The sequence below is a fragment of the Orcinus orca genome, chromosome 12 (genome assembly GCF_937001465.1).
Source record: "Orcinus orca chromosome 12, mOrcOrc1.1, whole genome shotgun sequence".
NCBI lineage: Eukaryota > Metazoa > Chordata > Mammalia > Artiodactyla > Delphinidae > Orcinus > Orcinus orca.
Window position 1 is genome coordinate 14,991,146 of NC_064570.1, and position 20,652 is coordinate 15,011,797.

General features: G+C 40.8%; 1 protein-coding gene and 1 long non-coding RNA gene across 13 annotated transcripts in view; one reads left to right on the forward strand and one right to left on the reverse strand.

Annotated features, from left to right (window-relative positions):
* The window catches only part of LOC125960615 (uncharacterized), a 292,168-nt gene that overhangs the window by 242,497 nt on the left and 29,019 nt on the right, over positions 1-20,652 (forward strand). The window lies entirely within an intron of this gene.
* The window catches only part of PLEKHG1 (pleckstrin homology and RhoGEF domain containing G1), a 223,568-nt gene that overhangs the window by 78,399 nt on the left and 124,517 nt on the right, over positions 1-20,652 (reverse strand). For 6 of the 12 annotated variants that reach the window (XM_012536513.3, XM_033404918.2, XM_033404921.2 and 3 more), the window contains one exon: positions 10,382-10,890. In XM_012536513.3, the coding sequence (XP_012391967.1) occupies positions 10,382-10,789 (408 nt within the window). In that variant the 5' untranslated portion in view covers positions 10,790-10,890. Of the gene's footprint in view, positions 1-2,318; positions 2,509-10,381; positions 10,891-17,015; positions 19,020-19,616; positions 19,982-20,652 lie in introns of those variants that run through there. The other 6 variants (XM_033404915.2, XM_033404930.2, XM_033404944.2 and 3 more) reach the window with 6 other exon arrangements.

Consider the following 20,652-nt stretch of genomic DNA (forward strand, 5'->3'; position numbering starts at 1 on the left):
CTAGGCTTGTCAAATGACCTGGGTAGATTCTTTGATGTGCTTAGTTTCACAAGGTGTAAGCAACATGTTTTCTTTGGAAGAAACTTCCAACCATGGGAAACTAGTCCCAGCTGAAGGTTGGTTTGTTCTGAACACAATTTCCTGAATTCCATATTTTCTATCCACTCAGTATAACTGAATATTCAAGATGGCACACACCCAAAAGGCAGCATAATTCTACCCCAACTGAACATGACCTGTTTTAGCAAATCTTCAATAGAATTATGCCTACAGGCAGTCATTGAAATATATTAGCAGTTCTTTAGCAGACCAGTAACAATAGCGACTCGATCACCTGAGTTAACTGAAGTTTTTGAAATGACTTTTCATCAAAAATCAAAATGTTACCTTAAAAAAAAAGCTTAATAGAATGGGAAGGGACTTTTTAGTTGCAGGTATTTTTCTTAATGCTTGATCTCGCAAAAGAAATCAATGTACTCAGTTATGTCTGTAAGTCGGTCTGTCCTTTGCTTTAATACATTGTCTAACTATGAATCTGCAAGTGCAGGTGGAAAATATTCTAATTTTATCATCAGAAATACACTAATATTTACCCCTTACATCTCCTTGGTGTAATGAGTTTCATAGACAGCAAGAGCTATAGTTTGTGTAAGAGTATTTGACCAAATTGTGAAAATCCTTTCAGCGAAAGAAAAATTTTTGACAACTCCACTTTCAAGTAATCATATCTGTTGGTCCCAGATTAGGGCAAAAGAAATCTATGTTTTAGTTTTCAGAAATGTAAATAAAGTCTCAAATTGCTGGGAGAGCTTGAAATTCTTTTAAACCATTTTTTTCTTACAGGGAGGAAATAAAAAGTGCTTTAGGAATATCTGTCAATGTCTTTATTAATCCTACTTAACATAAATGGAAGATCATGTTTTTTAAAACAGGTATAGTGTTCTTTAATCTTCTGGTCTGAGCAAAGGGGATGGGGGAGGGGTGAGACCTATTTGTAACAAGTCATAATACTCCAGAGAATAAGAACAGTCAATTCTGCTTTAACATTTGCTTTGAAAACATGAATGTGTTCCCACATGATTAATATACTAGGGAGTAACTTGAACTTAAATTTCCGAATTTTGCTTAGGCAGGATTGCATCCACGATAAACACTAGGTGAGCACAGAAAAGTACAGCCACTTCCAAAGAGCAGCAGAGGAGTACAAATACAAATACACACATATACACACACACACACACACACACACACACACACACACCTCAAATACATACCAGCTACCTCAGTCCACCTCAGTCCACCTTGTGTGCCTCAAAGCCGCACCCATCCACGGCACGTGTATCAATTTCGCATCGATGTTAGGTAAACCTACTCCATAATAACTCACACTGCAACCCTGCACATGGCTTCTGCTCTCTTCAGTTTTTCTCTCCTTCCTCTTAGCCTACCTTATATTTTTCCTTCTCTGTTCTTTTTCCTCTCTTTTGTTCTTTTTTTCTCACTCTTTTTCTCTCACTCCTCTTTGTTCTTTTCCTCTCACAGAGGGTGGCAGCTGTGGGAATCAGTTGGCTCCCACAAGAAATTTCAGGGTTTTCTTTCGAGGTAAAGTATCATATTTACTATAGAAGGTATATATTTCTTAACCATTTAACATGTATAAAACTGTCTCCATTTTTGTTAGATTCCTATCTTTCTTTGTGTCACTGATGATGTTTCTGAGTATTGTGCTTGGAACCCATTTTTCCATTTCTCCCTCATATGATTTTGCATAGTGAGTAATTTTTAGGAGCACATAGGTCGTATGTTGAATTATAGCAGAATTGATTGTAGGCACTTTGAAATTCATATAGCTCTTCACCTCTATCATCTGTACTCTCTCTCTCGGGTCTTAGACATATGATATGGAAGCTAAAAACAATCTGCAACTATAATCTCTTCTCAGATCACGAACTCTTGCAACCTGGTAAAAATGTCCTACAAAGCCTGGACATCTTTGGACTGACCTCAACTATTGATTCCAGCCCCAAGCTTCAAGAAGCAAGTCACAAAAAATAAAGAAGTTTAAAAAATAAAAAAGAAGCAAGTCACAAGTCAGGATTGTCAGGAACGCAAAGGTGACTTTTCCACTACCTGAGGTTTAGTATTTCTTAAGGAGACAATGAGGAACATCACTAAATTCATAATTATTATACCAACTGGTGTTCATTATGCTATTGCTACAGAGTTCTTAGTAATTTGAAAAGTGTACTCCAGGTAAAGGTTAACAATATAAATAGACTACTATTTATCAATGGTAAATTTACTTTCTCCAAGTTCACCTCTGGAAAAATGCAAGTTGACTTCAACTTCTTACGGAAAACCATCCATAATGATGTCAGCTGATTTAGGGGGTGCAGGGCCCAAGAATGTATTAAAACACTTTCAACAATTAGGTTTTTCACTGCTTACTTTTTCTTCAAGTGTCCATAATTCTCATTTTGGTTTCTCAGAATAGCTACAGAAATGAGTCTAAGAGAAGGGCAGGGCAGTGAAAAGGAGGGCATTCAATTTTCTTATAAATTTTATCAGTGTGGCAATAAACTTGCAGCTTCCTATTAAGGGTTTGATGGCATTAGTCCATTATCCTCATTGACTCCAGTCTACTCAAGAGGTTTCCAGAACACTAGCAAGAGAAGTACCATCCCTGCCTTTGAACTATGCTAGACCCAAAAGGTCTCTTTTTAAACTGAAGTACTACCTATTATGTTCAATAATTTCAAAGAGCCCTGTTGACAGGTCGTATGGATAGGAAAAACTACAAAAATAAAAGAGGAGAGGGCATTAGGAATCATGGGAGAAAAAGAGGGTGGTGGTGATGGAGACATGAAAGAGGGGAGGAACAAGAGAAGATACATTGGTCTGAATCTGTTCCAGGTCCTAAATGAAGAATTCCATTTCAAACATTCTATAGGGTTATTTAGTAGAGAGAGTAACTATAATCTTGGCAGTAAGCATTATCAAAATCTTTCCTGCTTTCTTCTTCATGTATTTTTTTTTTTTTAATTTATTTTTGGCTGTGTTGGGTCTTCATTGCTGTGCGTGGGCTTTTCTCTAGTTGCAGCGAGCGGGGGCTACTCTTCATTGCGGTGCGCAGGCTTCTCATTGCGGTGACTTCTCTTGTTGTGGAACACAGACTCTCGGCGCGCGGGCTTCAGTAGTTGTGGCTCACGGGCTGAGCAGTTGTGGCGCACAGGCTTAGTTGCTCCACGGCATGTGGGATCTTCCCGGACCAGGGCTTGAACCCGTGTCCCCTGCATTGGCAGGCGGATTCTTAACCACTACACCACCAGGGAAGTCCCTTCTTCATGTATTTTTATTTTTACTTTTAGGGATGGTGGGACACACGGTGTAGGTTTTACAATGAGAGAATGTTTCAGATATATGTAATGCACGGTGTACACTGGCAATTGCTCACAAAAATGTTTCCTACTTTTTCTGGGCACACAGCTAGACTGTATCTCCAAACTTAGAGTTTGATGTGGAATGACAGACAGGGTGAGCCATTTCTATGCTTGTCCCAGAACCCCCGACCCCTTCCCCAATGCATGTCTCCATGTCCTCTTGTCCTTCTAGCTGAGATGGCACAGACCCCAGCACAACCTTTGGAGCCACGTGCTGAAGAAGACAGAGCCTCATCAGCTTGGTTCCTGAATGACTGCATGGAGAAGCACAACTCCCATGAACCTGAGCACACACATACGTGACTATAAAAGGAGAAACTTCTGTTGTATTAAGTCACTAAATTTGGGGCCTATTTGTTACTGTGGCTTAGCCTACTCTTATACATTATGCCTTCCAAATTTTTGGAACAGTGGTTCTCAACCAAGGGAATTTTGTCCCTCGGGGGCTATTTGGCAATGTCTAGAGGCAATTTTGGTTGTCATGAGTGGGGATGGTGGTGGTTCTATTGGCATCTAGTGGGTAGAGGCCAGGTTTGCTGCTAAACATCCTACAATGCACATGACTATCCCCTACAGCCAACATCTATCCAGCCCCAAATGTCTATTGTCCTGCTGTTGCATCACCCTGCCCTAGAGAGCTTAAGAAGAAGATCAAAACCTCTGAGCCCTCCGCTAGACAATAAGAGGAGATTTACAATAACAGTGTAGGAGTAAAAGAGGGGCTTTAGAGTGAAACTTGGGTTCCAGCTCCAGTTCTACCACTAACTATTTACAGACGTTGGATAAGTTCCTTTACCCTTTGTACATGCAATATTCTTGTGCTAAAAATAAGAAATGATAGTACCCACGAGATGGGGCTGTGACTGAGGCTTTCAGTGCTTAATGCAGTGCCTGAAATGTGGTAAGTACTCAAATATTAGTTGCTGTTCATGTTTTTTGGTGTTTTTGTTATTAAGGCACATATCTAGAAAATTTAGAAGTGGTAGCTATGAAGTATGTTTACAGCTGTTCGGATTCATTGAGGTGGCAGGTGTGGTCACAGAGCTTAAGGTTTCACGTCGGTGATACTCACTGTCTACCGCGCTCCCAGAAGAATCTGACCAATATCGTTATTTTGACTAATTTCCCTAAGTTTTGACTCAAGATCTAGCCGGAACGATTTGGAGGAAATAAACTGACATCATCATTAAGTATACACGAACTCGTGTGAACAGCCCACAGCTACTTTTGCACAGCAACTCTGCAAACCTCAACTCACTTTGCTTTTACTAAATGCTGCCCACCTTGGCCTATTTTCGATGTTCATTAGTAATTAATCATAAGGTATGATCAGAACATTCTAAATGGACAAAAGACTTAAAAGGCCAGGTCCCTGCCCTCCCTCCCATATTAGGCTGCAACCAGTAGAAGAGATGAACTCTCAAAATCACTATGTTCTCACCTTCTAAGTTTCTGTCGTTGTTAAGGTGACAAGAAATGAGAGTGGGGTGGGGTAGGGTAGGGAAGGAGGGGGGCGAAACAACAACAAAGAGGCATGGAAACAGTCAAAGCGAAGTTTGGGGGCCTCATGTAGAGTGGTTAGATGTGCTATTAGAGGAATAACTTCTACATAAGCATGACACTACTTAACAGGTTTGCTTCCAAATTACCATAGATCTTAAATGGTTTTAGGAAAGATCTCATTCACCCACCATGATAAAAGTCCTTGGAAGGAAAAATAGACCCATTCAAACAAAAATGCTCAAATGCCATGTAAAAGAAAAAGTACATTATATTATACCAAGTACTACAGCATAAATTCTTTGTTAAACCCACCCACATAATAAGCCTTCATTAAAAACAATCCCTGACAAGTCCTACACTCTAGCGTTGAACACATACTTCCCTCAATATTCAAAAAATCTTAGTCTAAATGAAACTCATAAAAAGTGCCAGTTTAATAACTGTTATTTAAACTGGAGGGAAAGTAGTGAGTGAGGACATCTGCAAATAGAAAGACAATAAAATCTATGACAGTTCATCACATCTCAACAGCCTTTTCCCTTGGTTCAAAACCTTTCTCCTCTTGTCAAGTATGCTAAGCAGTTATGGCTGGTCCAGGGAATGCCCACGTAAAGCCATCCTTTCACAGCCAAGGGAAAAGAGTAGCAGAGACATACACTGACGTTTCCACACCAAAACATCTTATCTCTCCAACAGAATCCAGGAAGCCAGGCTTCAAGAGAAACCATCTCCAAGCTTGACAGTGTTGTCCTTGAGGGGTGGCATAGGACAAAAGCCCACTCAGATTCCATTTTATCCAAGTCTTAGTCACCTCACCAGCCTAAGACCTAAGTCTCCAGGCAGAGTCAAGGGTGGAGTCACTGCACAAATGCCCTGGGCGTGATCACTGGGTTCCTTCATTCACTCTGCACAGATCTGGGAGAGGCTCGCTTCCCAAGTGTGAGAGTTCTCCTTCCACTAACGGATACCTCCGGTGCTAAGGGCAGCCTCTTTAAGCTATGGCAACAGGCAGAATAGCCTTCAATGTGCTTCATATCACTAATTGTGTGGAAAGCATCCTTCTCTCATCCACCTACCCTGCCACTGTCTGTACTATCACACGATAAACAAAGAGTCCGTGTTGACCAATAAATACAAGAGCTGGGGGTTGGAGATCAACAGTATAATCCTTGTGTAGCAAGAGCTTTTGAACAATGCTGAATGCTTTCAACAAGGATTGCTTAAGGCTTTGGCTCTTTAAATTTTACACAGTAAAGCTATAATAATCACTTCTTAACTTTTTAACACACTGTAAGGATAAAGGTGCTCGGAAAAGGATTTTAGATTTCTGGAATATGATAGAAAAAAAAACCTCACATGTTACTTTTAATATTCTACCCACTTTTTCCTCACTAAATACACGTCCTCAGCATCCCAAAAGATGATTTAATTTAGTATTTCTTCTACTTCAAAGATGCCATTTTGTAGTAGGGATGTAACTTCTAATTACACAGTATTACATAATGCTATGAATTATTTAAAAACTTTCCTAAAAAGGTTAAAACAGGCCATGAACTATATCTGGGGCCAAGTTTATGAGACTGTCAAAGGCTCTTTTATAGATCATTTAGAAAGATTAAAGAAACCCCCTCTACGCATGAGAGTCTCTGCTCAGTCAATCTAACGTCCCATTAAACATGAAAGAAACCCTTATTTCCTATGAATTTCTCCCTCTCCACAAATTGTATCATTGGCGATTTTACTTTTAACTTTTAAAACTTGCTTGCATACTTATTATCTCATTTTATCTGTGAATGCTATTAGGAGCCATATACAGAAATGGAAATAACAGCTCTGTTGTTTCTTTCAGTATGGGTGATAGTCAAGACCTCACCTCTCTCTCTCTCTCAAGTGTCAAGTGTACAAAAGCAAATCACTAGGATGTCAGGCAAAGGAGCAGAGGATGGAGTAGCCATGGGGAGGGGATGGGGGGACAGAGAAAAGGGTCTGGGGAGGATGCAAGGGATGAAGACCAATAACAATAAGAACAATAACATTTCTCAGTTAAATTTTCAGAAAGCATTAGGAATTCATTTTTGAATTCCTAAACGGCATGGGGAAGAAAAAAAACCCAATATATTTGGGATTATTTTATACAATGTCTCTACGTAGGGAAAGAGAGACATACATCCTCCTTTGCCTTGTAACTAACATCTGGGAATCCTATTGCCCAGATAAGGTCAGCAGGATCTCTTCTCAGAAATAAGCTACTCTGATGCTATTTGGTACCATGTTGAGCTATCAAAGCACACAGTATTAACATCTTCTAAATCAGTGTATATATCAATGACCTTTCACAAAGATGTTTCTTTTTATAAATTCTAAGAACTAAACCTAAACCTGAGTGGTGAGGATTATGTATGGATAGGATATACTACAGATAAAATGTACCGCTTACAGAAAAATTCATTAAACCGAGACTGATTATTGAAGGATATTAGTTAGTGGGAAGTCAATAAAGTAGAGAGTGTGGACAGTCCAAAACTGCTACTGCATAAGTGAAAAATGACTTCCCAGTTATCTCTATAAATGACTAGATGTTTTTTTCCAGAAATAATTCTTGCTTAGAAAGTCAACAAACAAACTCTGTCTCTTTGTGTCGTGAGAGATTATGGTAGGTTGTTACTAAGTAGCCCTTTTCCCAACCGAAAATTCTGCATTTGAAAAATTGAGGATGTTAGAGAACTCAGCTAAAGAATTATAAAAACAGGTTAGAAATGGATCAAGAAAAATGGATTTTTAAAGGAGCTGACGCTTTGTATTTTAAAAGAATACCCCTCATAACAGTCTTTATTGGGTAAGGTTGCTGCAAGCTAGAAAATAATTGGTTACTCTCCATAAAGGAAAGAACTAGATAAAACAAAATTTCACAATTTTGTGAAAATTGTGATCTTGAGAAACAGAGGTGGTCACACACAGAAGTGTGTCAAGAAGAGGCTGCAGTGACCAATCCTGATCTGAAGAGACTCTGCACTTTCCTAGGTGGGGAGGGGATGTGACTCGAAGCATCCCGGTGACTTTGGAGCAGAGCAGCATCTACTTCTTCCTACCCGGTGCCTCCTTCTATATTTGGGACATTTCTCCCAACCACCCTCCCTCCAACAACCTTCTTCATCTCTCCTCTCCCTCTTATGTGTCACCTCAGATTTTCCGTGGGTTCCTCAGAAATAATCCAATTGCCTTCAAAATAATCATGTTGGAATCACCCATTTTAAATTACTCTTTCTTAATTAAATTTCTGCTGTAGTGAATTACTAATCTGTTTATTTTTGTGAAAGACTTCAGGTAAGACAGCTAGAACTGGGCCGGTCGAGAGTGGTTTGTTCACTCTCAACCAGCAAATTCAGAAGAGGTCCGTGATGATGATAGTTTCCACTTATTAATCGCCTACCACGTTGCAGGCGCTGTCGTGTGAGCTTTTTATGTATTATCAAGTTGAATTCTCATAATAACAACCCTATAAGGCAGGTATTACTAGTCTCATTTTACAGTTGATGAAATGCAGGCACAAATTCATAGTCTAATACAGGGCTTGGCGAACCATGGCCCTTGGGTCCAGCCCAGCCCTAAAGTTTTCCTGGAACTTACACGCCCCTTCATTGACATAGTGTCTGGGGCTGCTGCTGGGCTACAGTGGCAGGACTGAGCAGTTAGGACTGACAGCTTAGGGCCCAGAAAGCCTAAAATATTTACTATCTGGCCCTTTATAGAAAAAGTCCACTAACCCCTAGTGTAAAACATGGGTAATGCACCGATAAAGGAAAAAAGACAAGAACGTCTGGAGAGCTTGGAATAAAACTTCTGCTGAAACTTTCTTAGAAAAAAAAATCTGTCTTGATCTGTTTTCTTTCATACACATCTTACCTTATTTCTTCTCACCTAAGGTTTGTCAATCAGCCTCAGAAAAAAGAGTGTTCACAGAATCCCAGCTTAGTCACTGAAGGTTTCTCTGTCAGTACGGTGAGTTTTGATGAAGTGGTAAAGTTTCCAAGAAAGAAAGAAAAAAGGACAGACCAAAGAAAGCTTTGACAACCATAAATTTTCCGAGAGGTTCCAAAATTTTGGGCAGTTCACAGGTATTTCTTCTCAAGTACAAATGACATCATTGATGAAATTAAAGGAACAATTGGCCTGGTTTATTCTACATTTGGTATCACATATTGTTTTGGTTGAGCATCAATTGACTTTTCTATTTTTACTGGGAAGTTATGTCATAACTATTTTTAGTAGACAGTGTCTGGTTCGATCATTTGTGGAACTCAACACACAACTGTGCCTTAGAATTTGTTTTTCCCCTAAAGCTATAAGAATGTATGTATTTGGTGGAGAATGTCCTCATCAGCAAATATTCCACCACTTTATTCTGAAACACATTTTAGATTAAAAGTTCTAAAAACAGGAAGAAGGCACTAACGGATGAAAGAATCTGGGATAGTACTAGGCAGCAAAGGGAGTGTAGCTTTATAATAATATCAATTTGCCTTTGAACTATTAATACTAATATTTTAAATCATTAATTGAGAATGAATTAATATCTGAGTGGCTCTGGTAATTCTTACTTTATCCTTGAAAACAACTCTAAATCAAAGTCAAATTAATAATTGAATAAATCAACTATACTCCCACATAAAATAAAAACTTAAAAAAAAGAAAGGATACAGAGAAAACAACAACAACAAATTAATAATTGAATTTCCAGAGTCTGCGATCTGGTACCTGAGCTGAGTTCAATTTGCAGGGAGTCAAAGAATTTATGCAAACTTGCTTACCATAAAAGAAAAGTAAATGCCTAAGAACAAGCCCGGGGTTTTTCTCTATCTTTCACCACCTTCCCTCAGATACCAACCAATACAGAAAACAGCATCAAACGGTAATTCCCAGGCTTGTTTGCATAGAAGAATCACCTGGGGATCTTCCATAATTTCCTCCTACCCGCAGACCACACCCCAGGCCCAGGAAATCGGTCTCTGGAGGTGAGACACAGGCATCTATAGATTTGGAATCTCCAGACACCAGGAGACAATTGTGATTAAGGCGAAGATAGCCTGATGGGCTCAGTCAGTACACACCTGACACCTGCAAGTCAGGAAGCCTCCATCCTCTGTCTGCTCCACGCTCTGCCAGAGACTCTCAGACCTTTGGGGCAGGATTCACTAACACAACACACCGGTGTATGCACTGGTATCATCATTCTTACTCCTAGCGTGTAATCAATTCGTGAATGCAAATATTAAGAGGATCTTAACACAGAGAGGATGGCCCTAGGGTTTCTCTTAAGTTATGATCTGTTTAAACATTCACACCACTCTTGCATCTTAGAAGACACCTGGCTTTGCCCTTTATTTTGCGAACAGGTTGATCCTGCAGGACAAACTTTAGAAGCCGACAATTCGCCTTACCTCTACGATGCTTTTTAAATCTTGCACGTAAGTCCTTTCGGTCTCCAGAATCTCCTGCACCACTCTGTCCACATAGAGCAGCTTGGGGCTGGTGGCTGATTCTGCCCCCGTTTTGGTCGCCCCGTTGGTGTCCACTCTGTGCTGGGCCCAGGGCTGCCTCTCACTGCCCTGGTCCGTGTTCTGCTGCGCGGCTGCACCGTCCCTCGGCAGCTCGCTGCTGGAAAACGGCCTGGCTGGCATCAGCTCCAGCTTTATGGCCCCTGCTTCCTTATCCTGGGGAAACAAGCCCAAGTGGCTGTTTGAAACTAAGGTCATTCTGCTGCCAAAGGAACCATGGCTGTCCCGGGAGGAGGCCGAGGACGACGTGGACCCAAAGCTGACCGGGCGGTCGCTGTCGGAAAGCTCCATGGCTTTCAGTTGTTGGGAGCAGCGGGAGGGCCTGGCTGTGGTTTTGGGATCTGGAGCTTGTGTTACAGCTGATGACACTTCAGGACGCAACTGGTGCACATCTATACGGACGAGAAAAATAAATAAGGAAAAGGACAAGATAAGCAAGGTAGGCAAGTATTTTAAAATTATATCAAACAGAAAGTTTAAAGGCGGTTAAAACCTAGCTCACTCTACGCAGTCAAAAGCAAAAAGGTAGCAAGTTAGTCATAGACGGAAATGTAAGGATACCCATGGGACGCTGAGCTGCAGAGTTGGAGTTTCTAAAGCATCACATGGAAATGCATCAGAATCAGAGTCTCCGGCACTACCTCGGACCTACTGACCGTCAGTCTGCGTTTTACCAAGACGCCAATGCCGTGTGCGCACACTTTAAAGTTTGAGAAGCACTGCATCCACGGCCTCAAAGTGTGAGCACCTGGGATGACTAATAGAGCAGATTAGTCCAGATCTACTAAATCAAGGCTCAGGGCTCAGGGCACAAGGAATCTCGAGCTTTAACAAGCACCACAGGTGATGCTTATGTATTTAACACACATCCTACGTGATTCTTACGGTCTTTTGAGAAGCACTGTTTTAGATTTTAAGTATTCCACTATAATTCCACAAAATTTTAAGCTACCAACCTGGAAGCACCACTACTTGACTTAACGACGCTGACAGTTTTACACTTTACTTGTACACAGCATTAAAGAAAGTGTCACATGGACAATAATTTTCTAATGCTGGGTAAGAAAACCCAAAATATTGAGACTCACATCCCCGTTAAAACTTAACCGTCCCATCAGAACATTTCTCCAAATCTCTTCTTGAAAGCTGGCATTCCATTTGCGGTATACATGGAGTTACGCTGTTACAGAGTATATTTGATGAACTACACGTTCTGCACGTAGAGTTCAATAACATGACAGTGTGACCATGCAATTAAATAACAGCACTTAAATCTTGGGTCCAAAAAAGACCTTTCATGGACTTTAAACTTGCAGAAGCTATTTTGGTGAAACACACAAAGTTCCAATCTTCTTCATTTGAAAGGCAGGATCCATACTGTATCCCCCTAGCAATGCTATCCCAGGTTTACAGAAACAAAATACCTCGCAATAAAGAGAGTGATTAGCGAAGAAATTTGTTTCATTTCAAAATCTACCAAAATCCATGTTTATAGGTCTTGTTAGAAAAATAAGAGAGTGAAACTTAGGTATGGAAGGTTATAATAAGACAAATACAATAACAAGAATATAGACTAATGATCGTCTTTTCAAAAGGAACATGAATTTGGTTTGACTCGATAATAAAGATCATCAAACAGCTGGTACCAATATTTCCAAAATAAAAAAGAACCCATCAAGTCTATATCCTTCAACATCCAGACTTTTTCTAGATAGTTTATATCCATGGTATTTGTGCAAGATTACACTGCAATTATTAAAATTATGAATATCAAGTAAAGGAACTAATGGGTCAACAAGAAGGAACGGTAAGAAACGTGCAGAAAAGCAGTAAATTACCAGCATAACCACTACCACGTGGTATATTTGCCCCCAATTTTTAAAGCTTTTGCAATATTCTTTCTGCTTGCTCCGTAATGGCTTTATGGCCTATAAAACATGGATCGGTTATAGTAGTTAACATGCACCTGTGCTGAAGATCCAGCTCCAACCTGAGTGCTGGAAGAATCCAAGCAGCAGCCGGGCATTTAGATATGTTTGCAGCAAAGGATGCTTACCCATGTCTCGGATTGGGGTTAAGAAAGTCCTGGGCAGTTCAGTTTAGGAGCAGACACACAATGGCACCCATCACAACCATAAGCATGAGGTTGATGTCCCTTTCAGAAATGGGCACTAACTTATATAAGTATATAAGGGTTCTTTAAGGTCCCAATGGGCGAATGAGGCTATGAGTTAGGACCAAGCATAAGTTGGATGTACTACTCTATATGAAAGAGCATCTGGAAAGGTCTAGATCATCTATTCCCCATAGATTTGGATACACTGGTCTCCAGGACAACTTCCGATTTTCCGACCGGATGAGAATCAACCTTCTCTCCAGTAGAGAAAACCATATTTGACAGTAACATCACTCTTGGCAAATATTATCAGGATGGTGAAAAATGAACACAACAGAGAGACTCATTTCTTTCCTTACTTTCACTCCAAGTTAGCCAGCCAATATTGGGACCAAGGGATTACAGAGGCACAAATAATTACCGGATGTTTTAGAGGAGTCCATGTTGGGCTGCTAGGGCTGCTAGTGCCTTTTATACTTTCAAAGGCTGGAGAGGGTGGGATATGATACTCGGGTCAACAGGGATCCCTTCATGGGTGAATCTTATATACCAGCATCAGTTGGACCTGGTTCCCAGGAAGGCTTCATATGTCCCAATACCAGACCTTGTGCTCTAGGCCACTGGACCAGCCCATTCAGAATGCCAACTGAATGGGATAGAATAGAATATTTGAGATATTTGGTATCTCTAGTATTTAGCCAACTTGGGGTTTTCTGCCCCAAATTAAATACTTTCCAAAACTGCCAATGACACAAGTGAAACATTTAAAGCTAGGTCATATAATGGCATATAATAGGGGACTGCATTTGTTAATGGATAACATTTTTTATGTTGATTATATAATTATAGTTTTCTCACATAAGGAAATGTACCTCATAAAAACTGTCTAGTCTTGTTCTCACCTCCTTCAAAATAATTGAAGATTTCCACTCTGTCTGGCCTGTTCCTCCTAATACAATTCATCAATCATTAATATTTATCTCTAGAGCTGCACTTCTCAACACAGTAGCCAGTAGCCACATGTGACTACTGAGCACTTGAAATGCACCTCATCCAAATTGAGATGTGCTCTAAGTGCAAAACATACGCCAGCTTCCAAAGATGCAGCATGAAACAGATAAGCGTAAAATACTTAACTAATAATTTTTGTATTAATTATATGTTGAAATCATTATATGTTGAAATCATACTTTGGAATAGTGGGTTAAATAAAAGATCTTCTTAAAATTATTTTCACTGGTTTCATCTTACCTTTTAAAATGTGGCTACTAGAAAATTACAAAATATATACGTGTGTTGCATTGTATTTCAGTTGGACAATGCTGATCTAGAAATCTTCTAGATAATTATATTATTCTGTAAGATTTAAACTTACTTCCTTATCAATCTTCATTCCAATAATAGTGAATGAAGAGGTAAATACAATTAGAAGTTTATCTTTTTGTACTCCATTCGTTAATATACAATATTGTTATGAGTTAGTGAAGATAGAATTGGGAGACAAGGGCTGTGTACTGGATATTGGGGTAGCTGGTTTCCCATGATAAACTGAAACACGAGAAAGAAAACTGTAGAGCAAGAAAGCTTTATCCGGGACTCCCCTGGTGGCGCAGTGGTTGAGAATCCGCCTGCCAACGCAGGGGACACAGGTTCGAGCCCTGGTCCGGGAAGATCCCACATGCCGCAGAGCAACTAAGCCCGTGCGCCACGACTACTGAGCCTGCACTCTAGAGCCTGCGAGCCAAACTACTGAGCCCTCGTGCCACAGCTGTGCTAGAGCCTCCATGCCTAGCGCCTGTGCTCCACAACAAGAGAAGCCACTGCAATGAGAAGCCCGTGCACCGCAATGCAGAGTAGCCCCCGCTGGCCACAAGTGGAGAAGGCCCATGCACAGCAATGAAGACCCAACGCAGCCAAAAACAAATAAATAAATGAATTAAAAAAAATAAAATAAAATAAAGCTTTATCCTCCCCTTGAGTGAAAGATGTTGGTGATTGTGTTAACATTTGGGTAACTTGCTGCTTTGCTTTGCTCTCCTTCTCAAAGCCTCTCTCTTTTTCTTACCAGATCTCAAACACAGGACTAATAATATAGCAACTTCTGAGAATTTGCCAATCATTGCTAATGGCCCATGTTAGTGGATCTTTTGACCATGAATACCCTAAAGTAAGCTGATTTTCCCGCCTTGAGGGTCTTGGTCCTTCTGACCCTTGGTAAACCTGGACGTGGTGGTGGCGGAAGCACGTGTAGAGGGGCCTTGATTCTTACAACTAGGAGTACTGTAGCTTAAAAGCCTTTGAAATAAAAACATTCCTTCTTGTCCCATTCTCAAGAAAAAGAACAATGCGGCTGTATGGCTCCCATGTAGATAACTTCCACACATCCTACTTCATGACAAGCCTCCCTAATTTTTTTCTAGGCAAAAGAGCTTGAATTCCTTGGCTTTTCTTTGTTTGCTCTTCAAACGTCCACTATTTTAATTGCCCTCCTTTGGAATGTCACTGTCAGAATCAAAAGTAGCACTTCTTGGCTCTAACTTGCCTCTGAGGCTGATTTAGGGGTGAAGCAGAACTTTCATTGGCAGGAAACGTCCATGCTTCTCTGACCATGTTTACAAGTTGAAGGGGAGACTGATGGGGCCACAGCCGACCACACCCAAGGAGAGCTTTACAATGCAAGGCAAAACTATATGCACAGGACTTCCCTGGTGGTGCAGTGGTTAAGAATCCGCCTGCCAATGCAGGGGACATGGGTTCGAGCCCTGGTCTGGGAAGATCCCACATGCTGCAGAGCAACTAAGTCCATGTGTCACAACTACTGAGCCTGCACTCTAGAGCCCAAGAGCCACAACTACTGAGCCCACGTGCCACAACTACTGAAGCCTGCGTGCCTAGAGCTCGTGCTCCGCAGCACGAGAAGCCCGTGCACCACAATGAAGAGTAGCCCCCACTCGCTGCAACTAGAGAAAGCCCACGCGCAGCAACGAAGACCCCATGCAGCCAAAAATAGATGAATGAATGAATGAATTAAAAAAAAAACTATATGCACAGCTGGGAGGAGGAGTGATCAGGATTTCCAAATTCTGCTCATTGCTACTCTAGACTTCAAATACCTAATTGGAGTTCCTTGGTAGGACAGTCATGGACATCAAGAGAATGTATAGTGCTCAGGACCAGTGAATAAATAAAATTATGTAGTTCCTTATTACACTCTCTGTGAAGAGGAGGAAATAGAGGGACTAAAGTATAAGCAAGAAGTTATTCTATCAGCCAGCAAAGTTCACTTTGAGTCTTTGGTAGAGCCTCAAAGTTGTAAACTGACTTGATGATTCAAAAAACAAACAAACTTTTGAGTCAAAGTTATAAAGATATTCATTTACATATTTCAAAGACAACACCAACTATTTGAGGAGTTCTCCTCTACACATCTCTGGGTTAATAGTGAAGGGCTCAGTAGATAAAAGCTACCAGATATCAACCTCTTCGTTTTCTAAAATACCAACATGATTCTTGCATTAATGGTAAGTCCAAGGCTACAATTACACGTTTTTGCTCAGAGTGTTCAATCCAAGGAACATGATTTTCATTTTTATTTGTAGCTGTTTGGTAATGAAGAAGTAAAAAAAATCTTCTTACCATGTTAATTTCTTAGTTTTGACCAGTGTACTCTGGTAATGCAAGATGTTAACACTGGGGGAAGCTGGATGAAGGGCATACGGAAACATTTAACTATTTGGCAAATTTTCTGTAAATTAAAAAATTTTCCAAAATAAATAATTTTAAAAAGTCTTGTTACCATTGAAGAGTCAGTAAAGCAAAAATTTGGACAAGAAGATCAAGGATAGGAAAAGCTGCTTTGCAAAAATGCTTTTGTTCAAACAAGAGGTGAGGGGTTGAAAGAGAATCAAAGATTTCTTTGGGCTGTAAAGTCTGATACTAAATATTCAGATTATTTACTAACTGGTTCCTATCCAGTCAGTGAAAACTAAGAGGTACAACGGCTCCTGCTGTTGAGTAGGGATTGAGTTAGATAGCCCTAATTAATGCAACTAATATATTAGCTAAATTGCCTTAGCTAAGGTGGTGACTCCTGAATTTCTATTCGGGTCACAGGCATGTCGGTTTGGTTAGAAGAGGACCTAAGGGAATTCCCTTAAGTCTCTTCATGTAAATACAGTTTTTTTACTTTTACTATCTGCTTTTTGAAGGTGATTTGGTGTGGGAGGTGAAGGAGATTATGGGGCGGGGTTAAAGCTACTCTGTGGGTTGCTATCACTTTCAGGGGGATGGGTAGTTGTCCACCAAAACCCACCCCCCCTTCTTCTTTAGTGAATAGAGTTTCAGCTGAGCACACTTCCCAGCCTCCTGTCATTAGATGTTGCCATGTGGTCAAGTTCTCACCTGTGGAAAAGATATATGTCCCTCTGGGGGTCCACTTTTCAAGCATCAGACACTGGTCCTCCACGTTCTTCTCCCTTCCCACGGGGACCCAGATGTGGCAGGGATCTTTGCCTGAGCCATGAACGTGACACCAATGCCCTACAGTGTGGCAGAGCACGAAGACAGAAGGGCCTTGCAATAACTGGGTCTGGATGTGCCCTGAGCCACCCCATTAAAACGTCTGGTTATCCTGAAACTGATGTGCTGTGGAGAAACCATGTGGTGAGACCCCATTGATATGCAGAGAGAAGCTGAAGGGATGCTGGCTGACCTGGCCCCTGCTGTCTGAGAGTTTCCAGCTCAGGCACCAGATGTGTGAGAGAGCAGCCTCTGAGATGACCCCAGCCCTGTCATGTCTGACTGCAGCACCGGGAGACTCTGAACCATACCCACCTCGAAGAGCCTCTCCTGAACTCCCGACTCACAGAAACCTTGAGAGATTAGACATGATTGTTGTTGTTCCAAACCACTAGGCTCTGAAGTGATTTGTAACGCAACGAGAGATAACCAGAACAACCTCTGTTATAACAGATCCGCCTTACCATGATGTGCCAGAGCTTTAACTCTGTCAAAATTATCCTGAAAAAACAAAACAAAACACACGCCCCTTCCCCCTCACACAGAGCCTCGCAGTTCACTCACATGTGTCATTACCTTTAGAACATTTTGTAGATGGGAAAAAAGACAGAGAGGTTAGGTAACATCACGCTCAAACCTGAACCGTGAATCAGAGACTATGGTTTCTGATTTCTAGTCCATTATTTCTTATACTTGGCTATAGATTCATACAAGAGGGCAGAAAAAGAGCTTAGAGATTAGGAAATGAAGCACTAAACATAAGCTACCTGTATTAAGTGCATGATACCAATGTGCCAATAGCGTGTGTGTGGGAAGGAATGAGTATGTGCCCACCTGTGTGTGCAGAAAGAGCTCAGAGGACCAGCCAGAAATCAAGTTATGACATAACAGTTTCTCCTGCAGGGGATTTGCATTTCTGCCCTGGCTCTGTACCATGGAGGTTTGTATTGCGATCTTTGAGTCTCTGGTTTCCTCACGCATAAGTGAGGCAGCTGGACTAGATGTCTTTCCCGGGCCATCCAACGGTGGGGATGCAGCTCCTACTCTGAAATCAACACCAAGTCACTGGCTACCACATCTGCATGGCCCATTCCTAGCTGGGATCACAGGACAAGCAGTAACCACAAAATAGCAATTTTCTTCTCTATTCTCCTAACGCCAGGTCTTAGATGATGAAATGTATATCACTGACTTTGCCAAAGGCTAAAAACCCTCTATTTTTAATTCAGATTAAATCATAATCTATGCTCCAGCTTCCTTCCTGTTCGTGTGGAAATTTCAGTCTCAAGGCAGTAACGAAACAATGATAGCTACATACACAGGCTCCATCTGCATGGAGCACAGCTCAGTTCCAAAAACATCTCTGCGCATTTCAGAGGGAGGATTAGGCTAAACAACATTTCTTAAAGAAAAAGGAGGAGGAGGAAGAGGAGAAATCCAAATAACTAACACTAACACTAGTATTAGCACTCTGAGAAAGTAAACCATCCATAAAGTACACTAAACATTTTCTCAGAGAAAAAAAGAGGAGGAAGAGAATTCAGTGTCTAACAATAGAGATCTGAGTGAATAAATCCATCTAGAAAGTACAATATACAACTATTAAATGTCATGCCCTTTCAAATCCTTAAGTGTGTAGAAAATGGTCATAATTACAGCTGAGTAATATGGGTGGTTTACAAAACACAGGTACAAGGTGATCCCAATTTTGAATTGAAAATACTACTTATTTATTATCCACATGAGAAAAAGATTGAGAGGATATAGAACAAAATACTGACACTGGTTTTACCAAATAGGAGAATGGATGATTTTTCTTTTGATATTTATCTGTAAATATCACTTTTCCTCAATAAGTGTATCACTTTGATAATCTGAAAAAGCTATTTAAAGAAATTAAAAATCACAACCTTGGCTGGTATCAAATATTTAAATATTTTAAATTAAAATAATTGATTTTGTGTTCAATATGATTAATGAAAAGGAATGCCAAATATATACATCTTCTCTAAAATATATTAGTAACGCTAAATTAAAATAATTTAAAAATAATCAAAAAAAGATTCTAATGTGCAACAGCATTGACTACAATCCATGCCCTTTTCTCTCCAATTATTCCTGCTAACAAAAGCATTTCTTACCAATAAACACTCAACACGGAAACTGCATTTACTTAGTCAACTTTGGTTACCACCAGACTCAGGCTGAGTTTCATCACTACAGTTGCTAAGCATAAAATTCGCAAACATTGATTTTGTTCCCCCCCCCGCCCCCCCGCTTAACCTGCATGAACCTCATAAAGGAAGCACATGAAAGTACTCAGCAGTCGCTGCACGAACACTTAGGGTTTTAGTTTTCTCCCCAGCGTCACCAACATCAGCTCTCTAATTTCAACCTAACTTTAAGGGGAGAGCAAATCCAAACCAAAACAAGGCAAACACCCTTGAAGGCAGACTGCAGTTCAGATGGAGGAAAAAAAATCACCTTCTAGACTAATTCCATTGTTGGAGAACTCTTTTCAGTACCTCGCGTTCATAACAGAACAGTTGTAATATATGCAAGCAAGCTGCTGGCCCTGCGCAGTGTGGTGGAGAAAACCCCTGCGACAGTTTCTCACCAAGGCTTGATGGGCTCCGCTGCTCCAGGGGGAAGGACCGAGGGTGTGGGGCATGGGTTCCGCGGGCACATCCACATTTGCCCCTACCTGGGCTCTACCCAGGCTGAGCCGCATTGTCTGCCTTCAGCTGATGCAGTGACCTCACTGGGAGCTCAGTCAGGTAAAACCAGAAGCCTTTACTAGTCTGTGCAGCTCCTTCCGTAGAAATATTGCATGAGTCAGCTTTTATCTCTCAAAACCCAACACACAAAGTCTTTACAAAAACCTGATTGGCAACTTTCTCCCTGCCTTTTTCCCCCTGGTGTGCAGACCACAGACTTCAGCATCACTAAGAGCCTTAAATGAAACATGACATCATTCAGCTGAGAAACAGGACAATAGACACCACTGTGGGTAACTTGAAAATGCACACTTCGCTGAGCAACACCCTGCGACTGCCATTCTTTTGTGAACATCAAATACAACCCACACTCGCCTATAGCTGCTTGGGCTCTACCTTCCTGGCTCTGGCCACGGTTCTCATTAAACTCCACAAAAGCGGCAAGGTCTCAGAGCTCTCATATTTTCAAGTTCACTTCTCGAACTTTGTCTGTTTCAAAGGAAAGGGACATATCTTTTGCATAAGTTTTAAAGTGAAGTTTGGGGGTGGGGTGGAGAATAACACACAGTTGAAGGAAGTTTGAATCCTTAGTTTCCCTTAACGAGACAATTAATACAGTTTTAAGTACGTGAAGTTACACAAGAATACATTTAAGCTTGAGTATTTTAAAAACAGTATTATCTGAAGACATTATTATCTGAAGACAAATACCTAAAATGTAAACTTAAGGCATTTCTTAGGAAAACAGTTTAGTTCTGTGACTTTATATTCATAAATACTAAGTAGTGGGCTTCCCTGGTGGT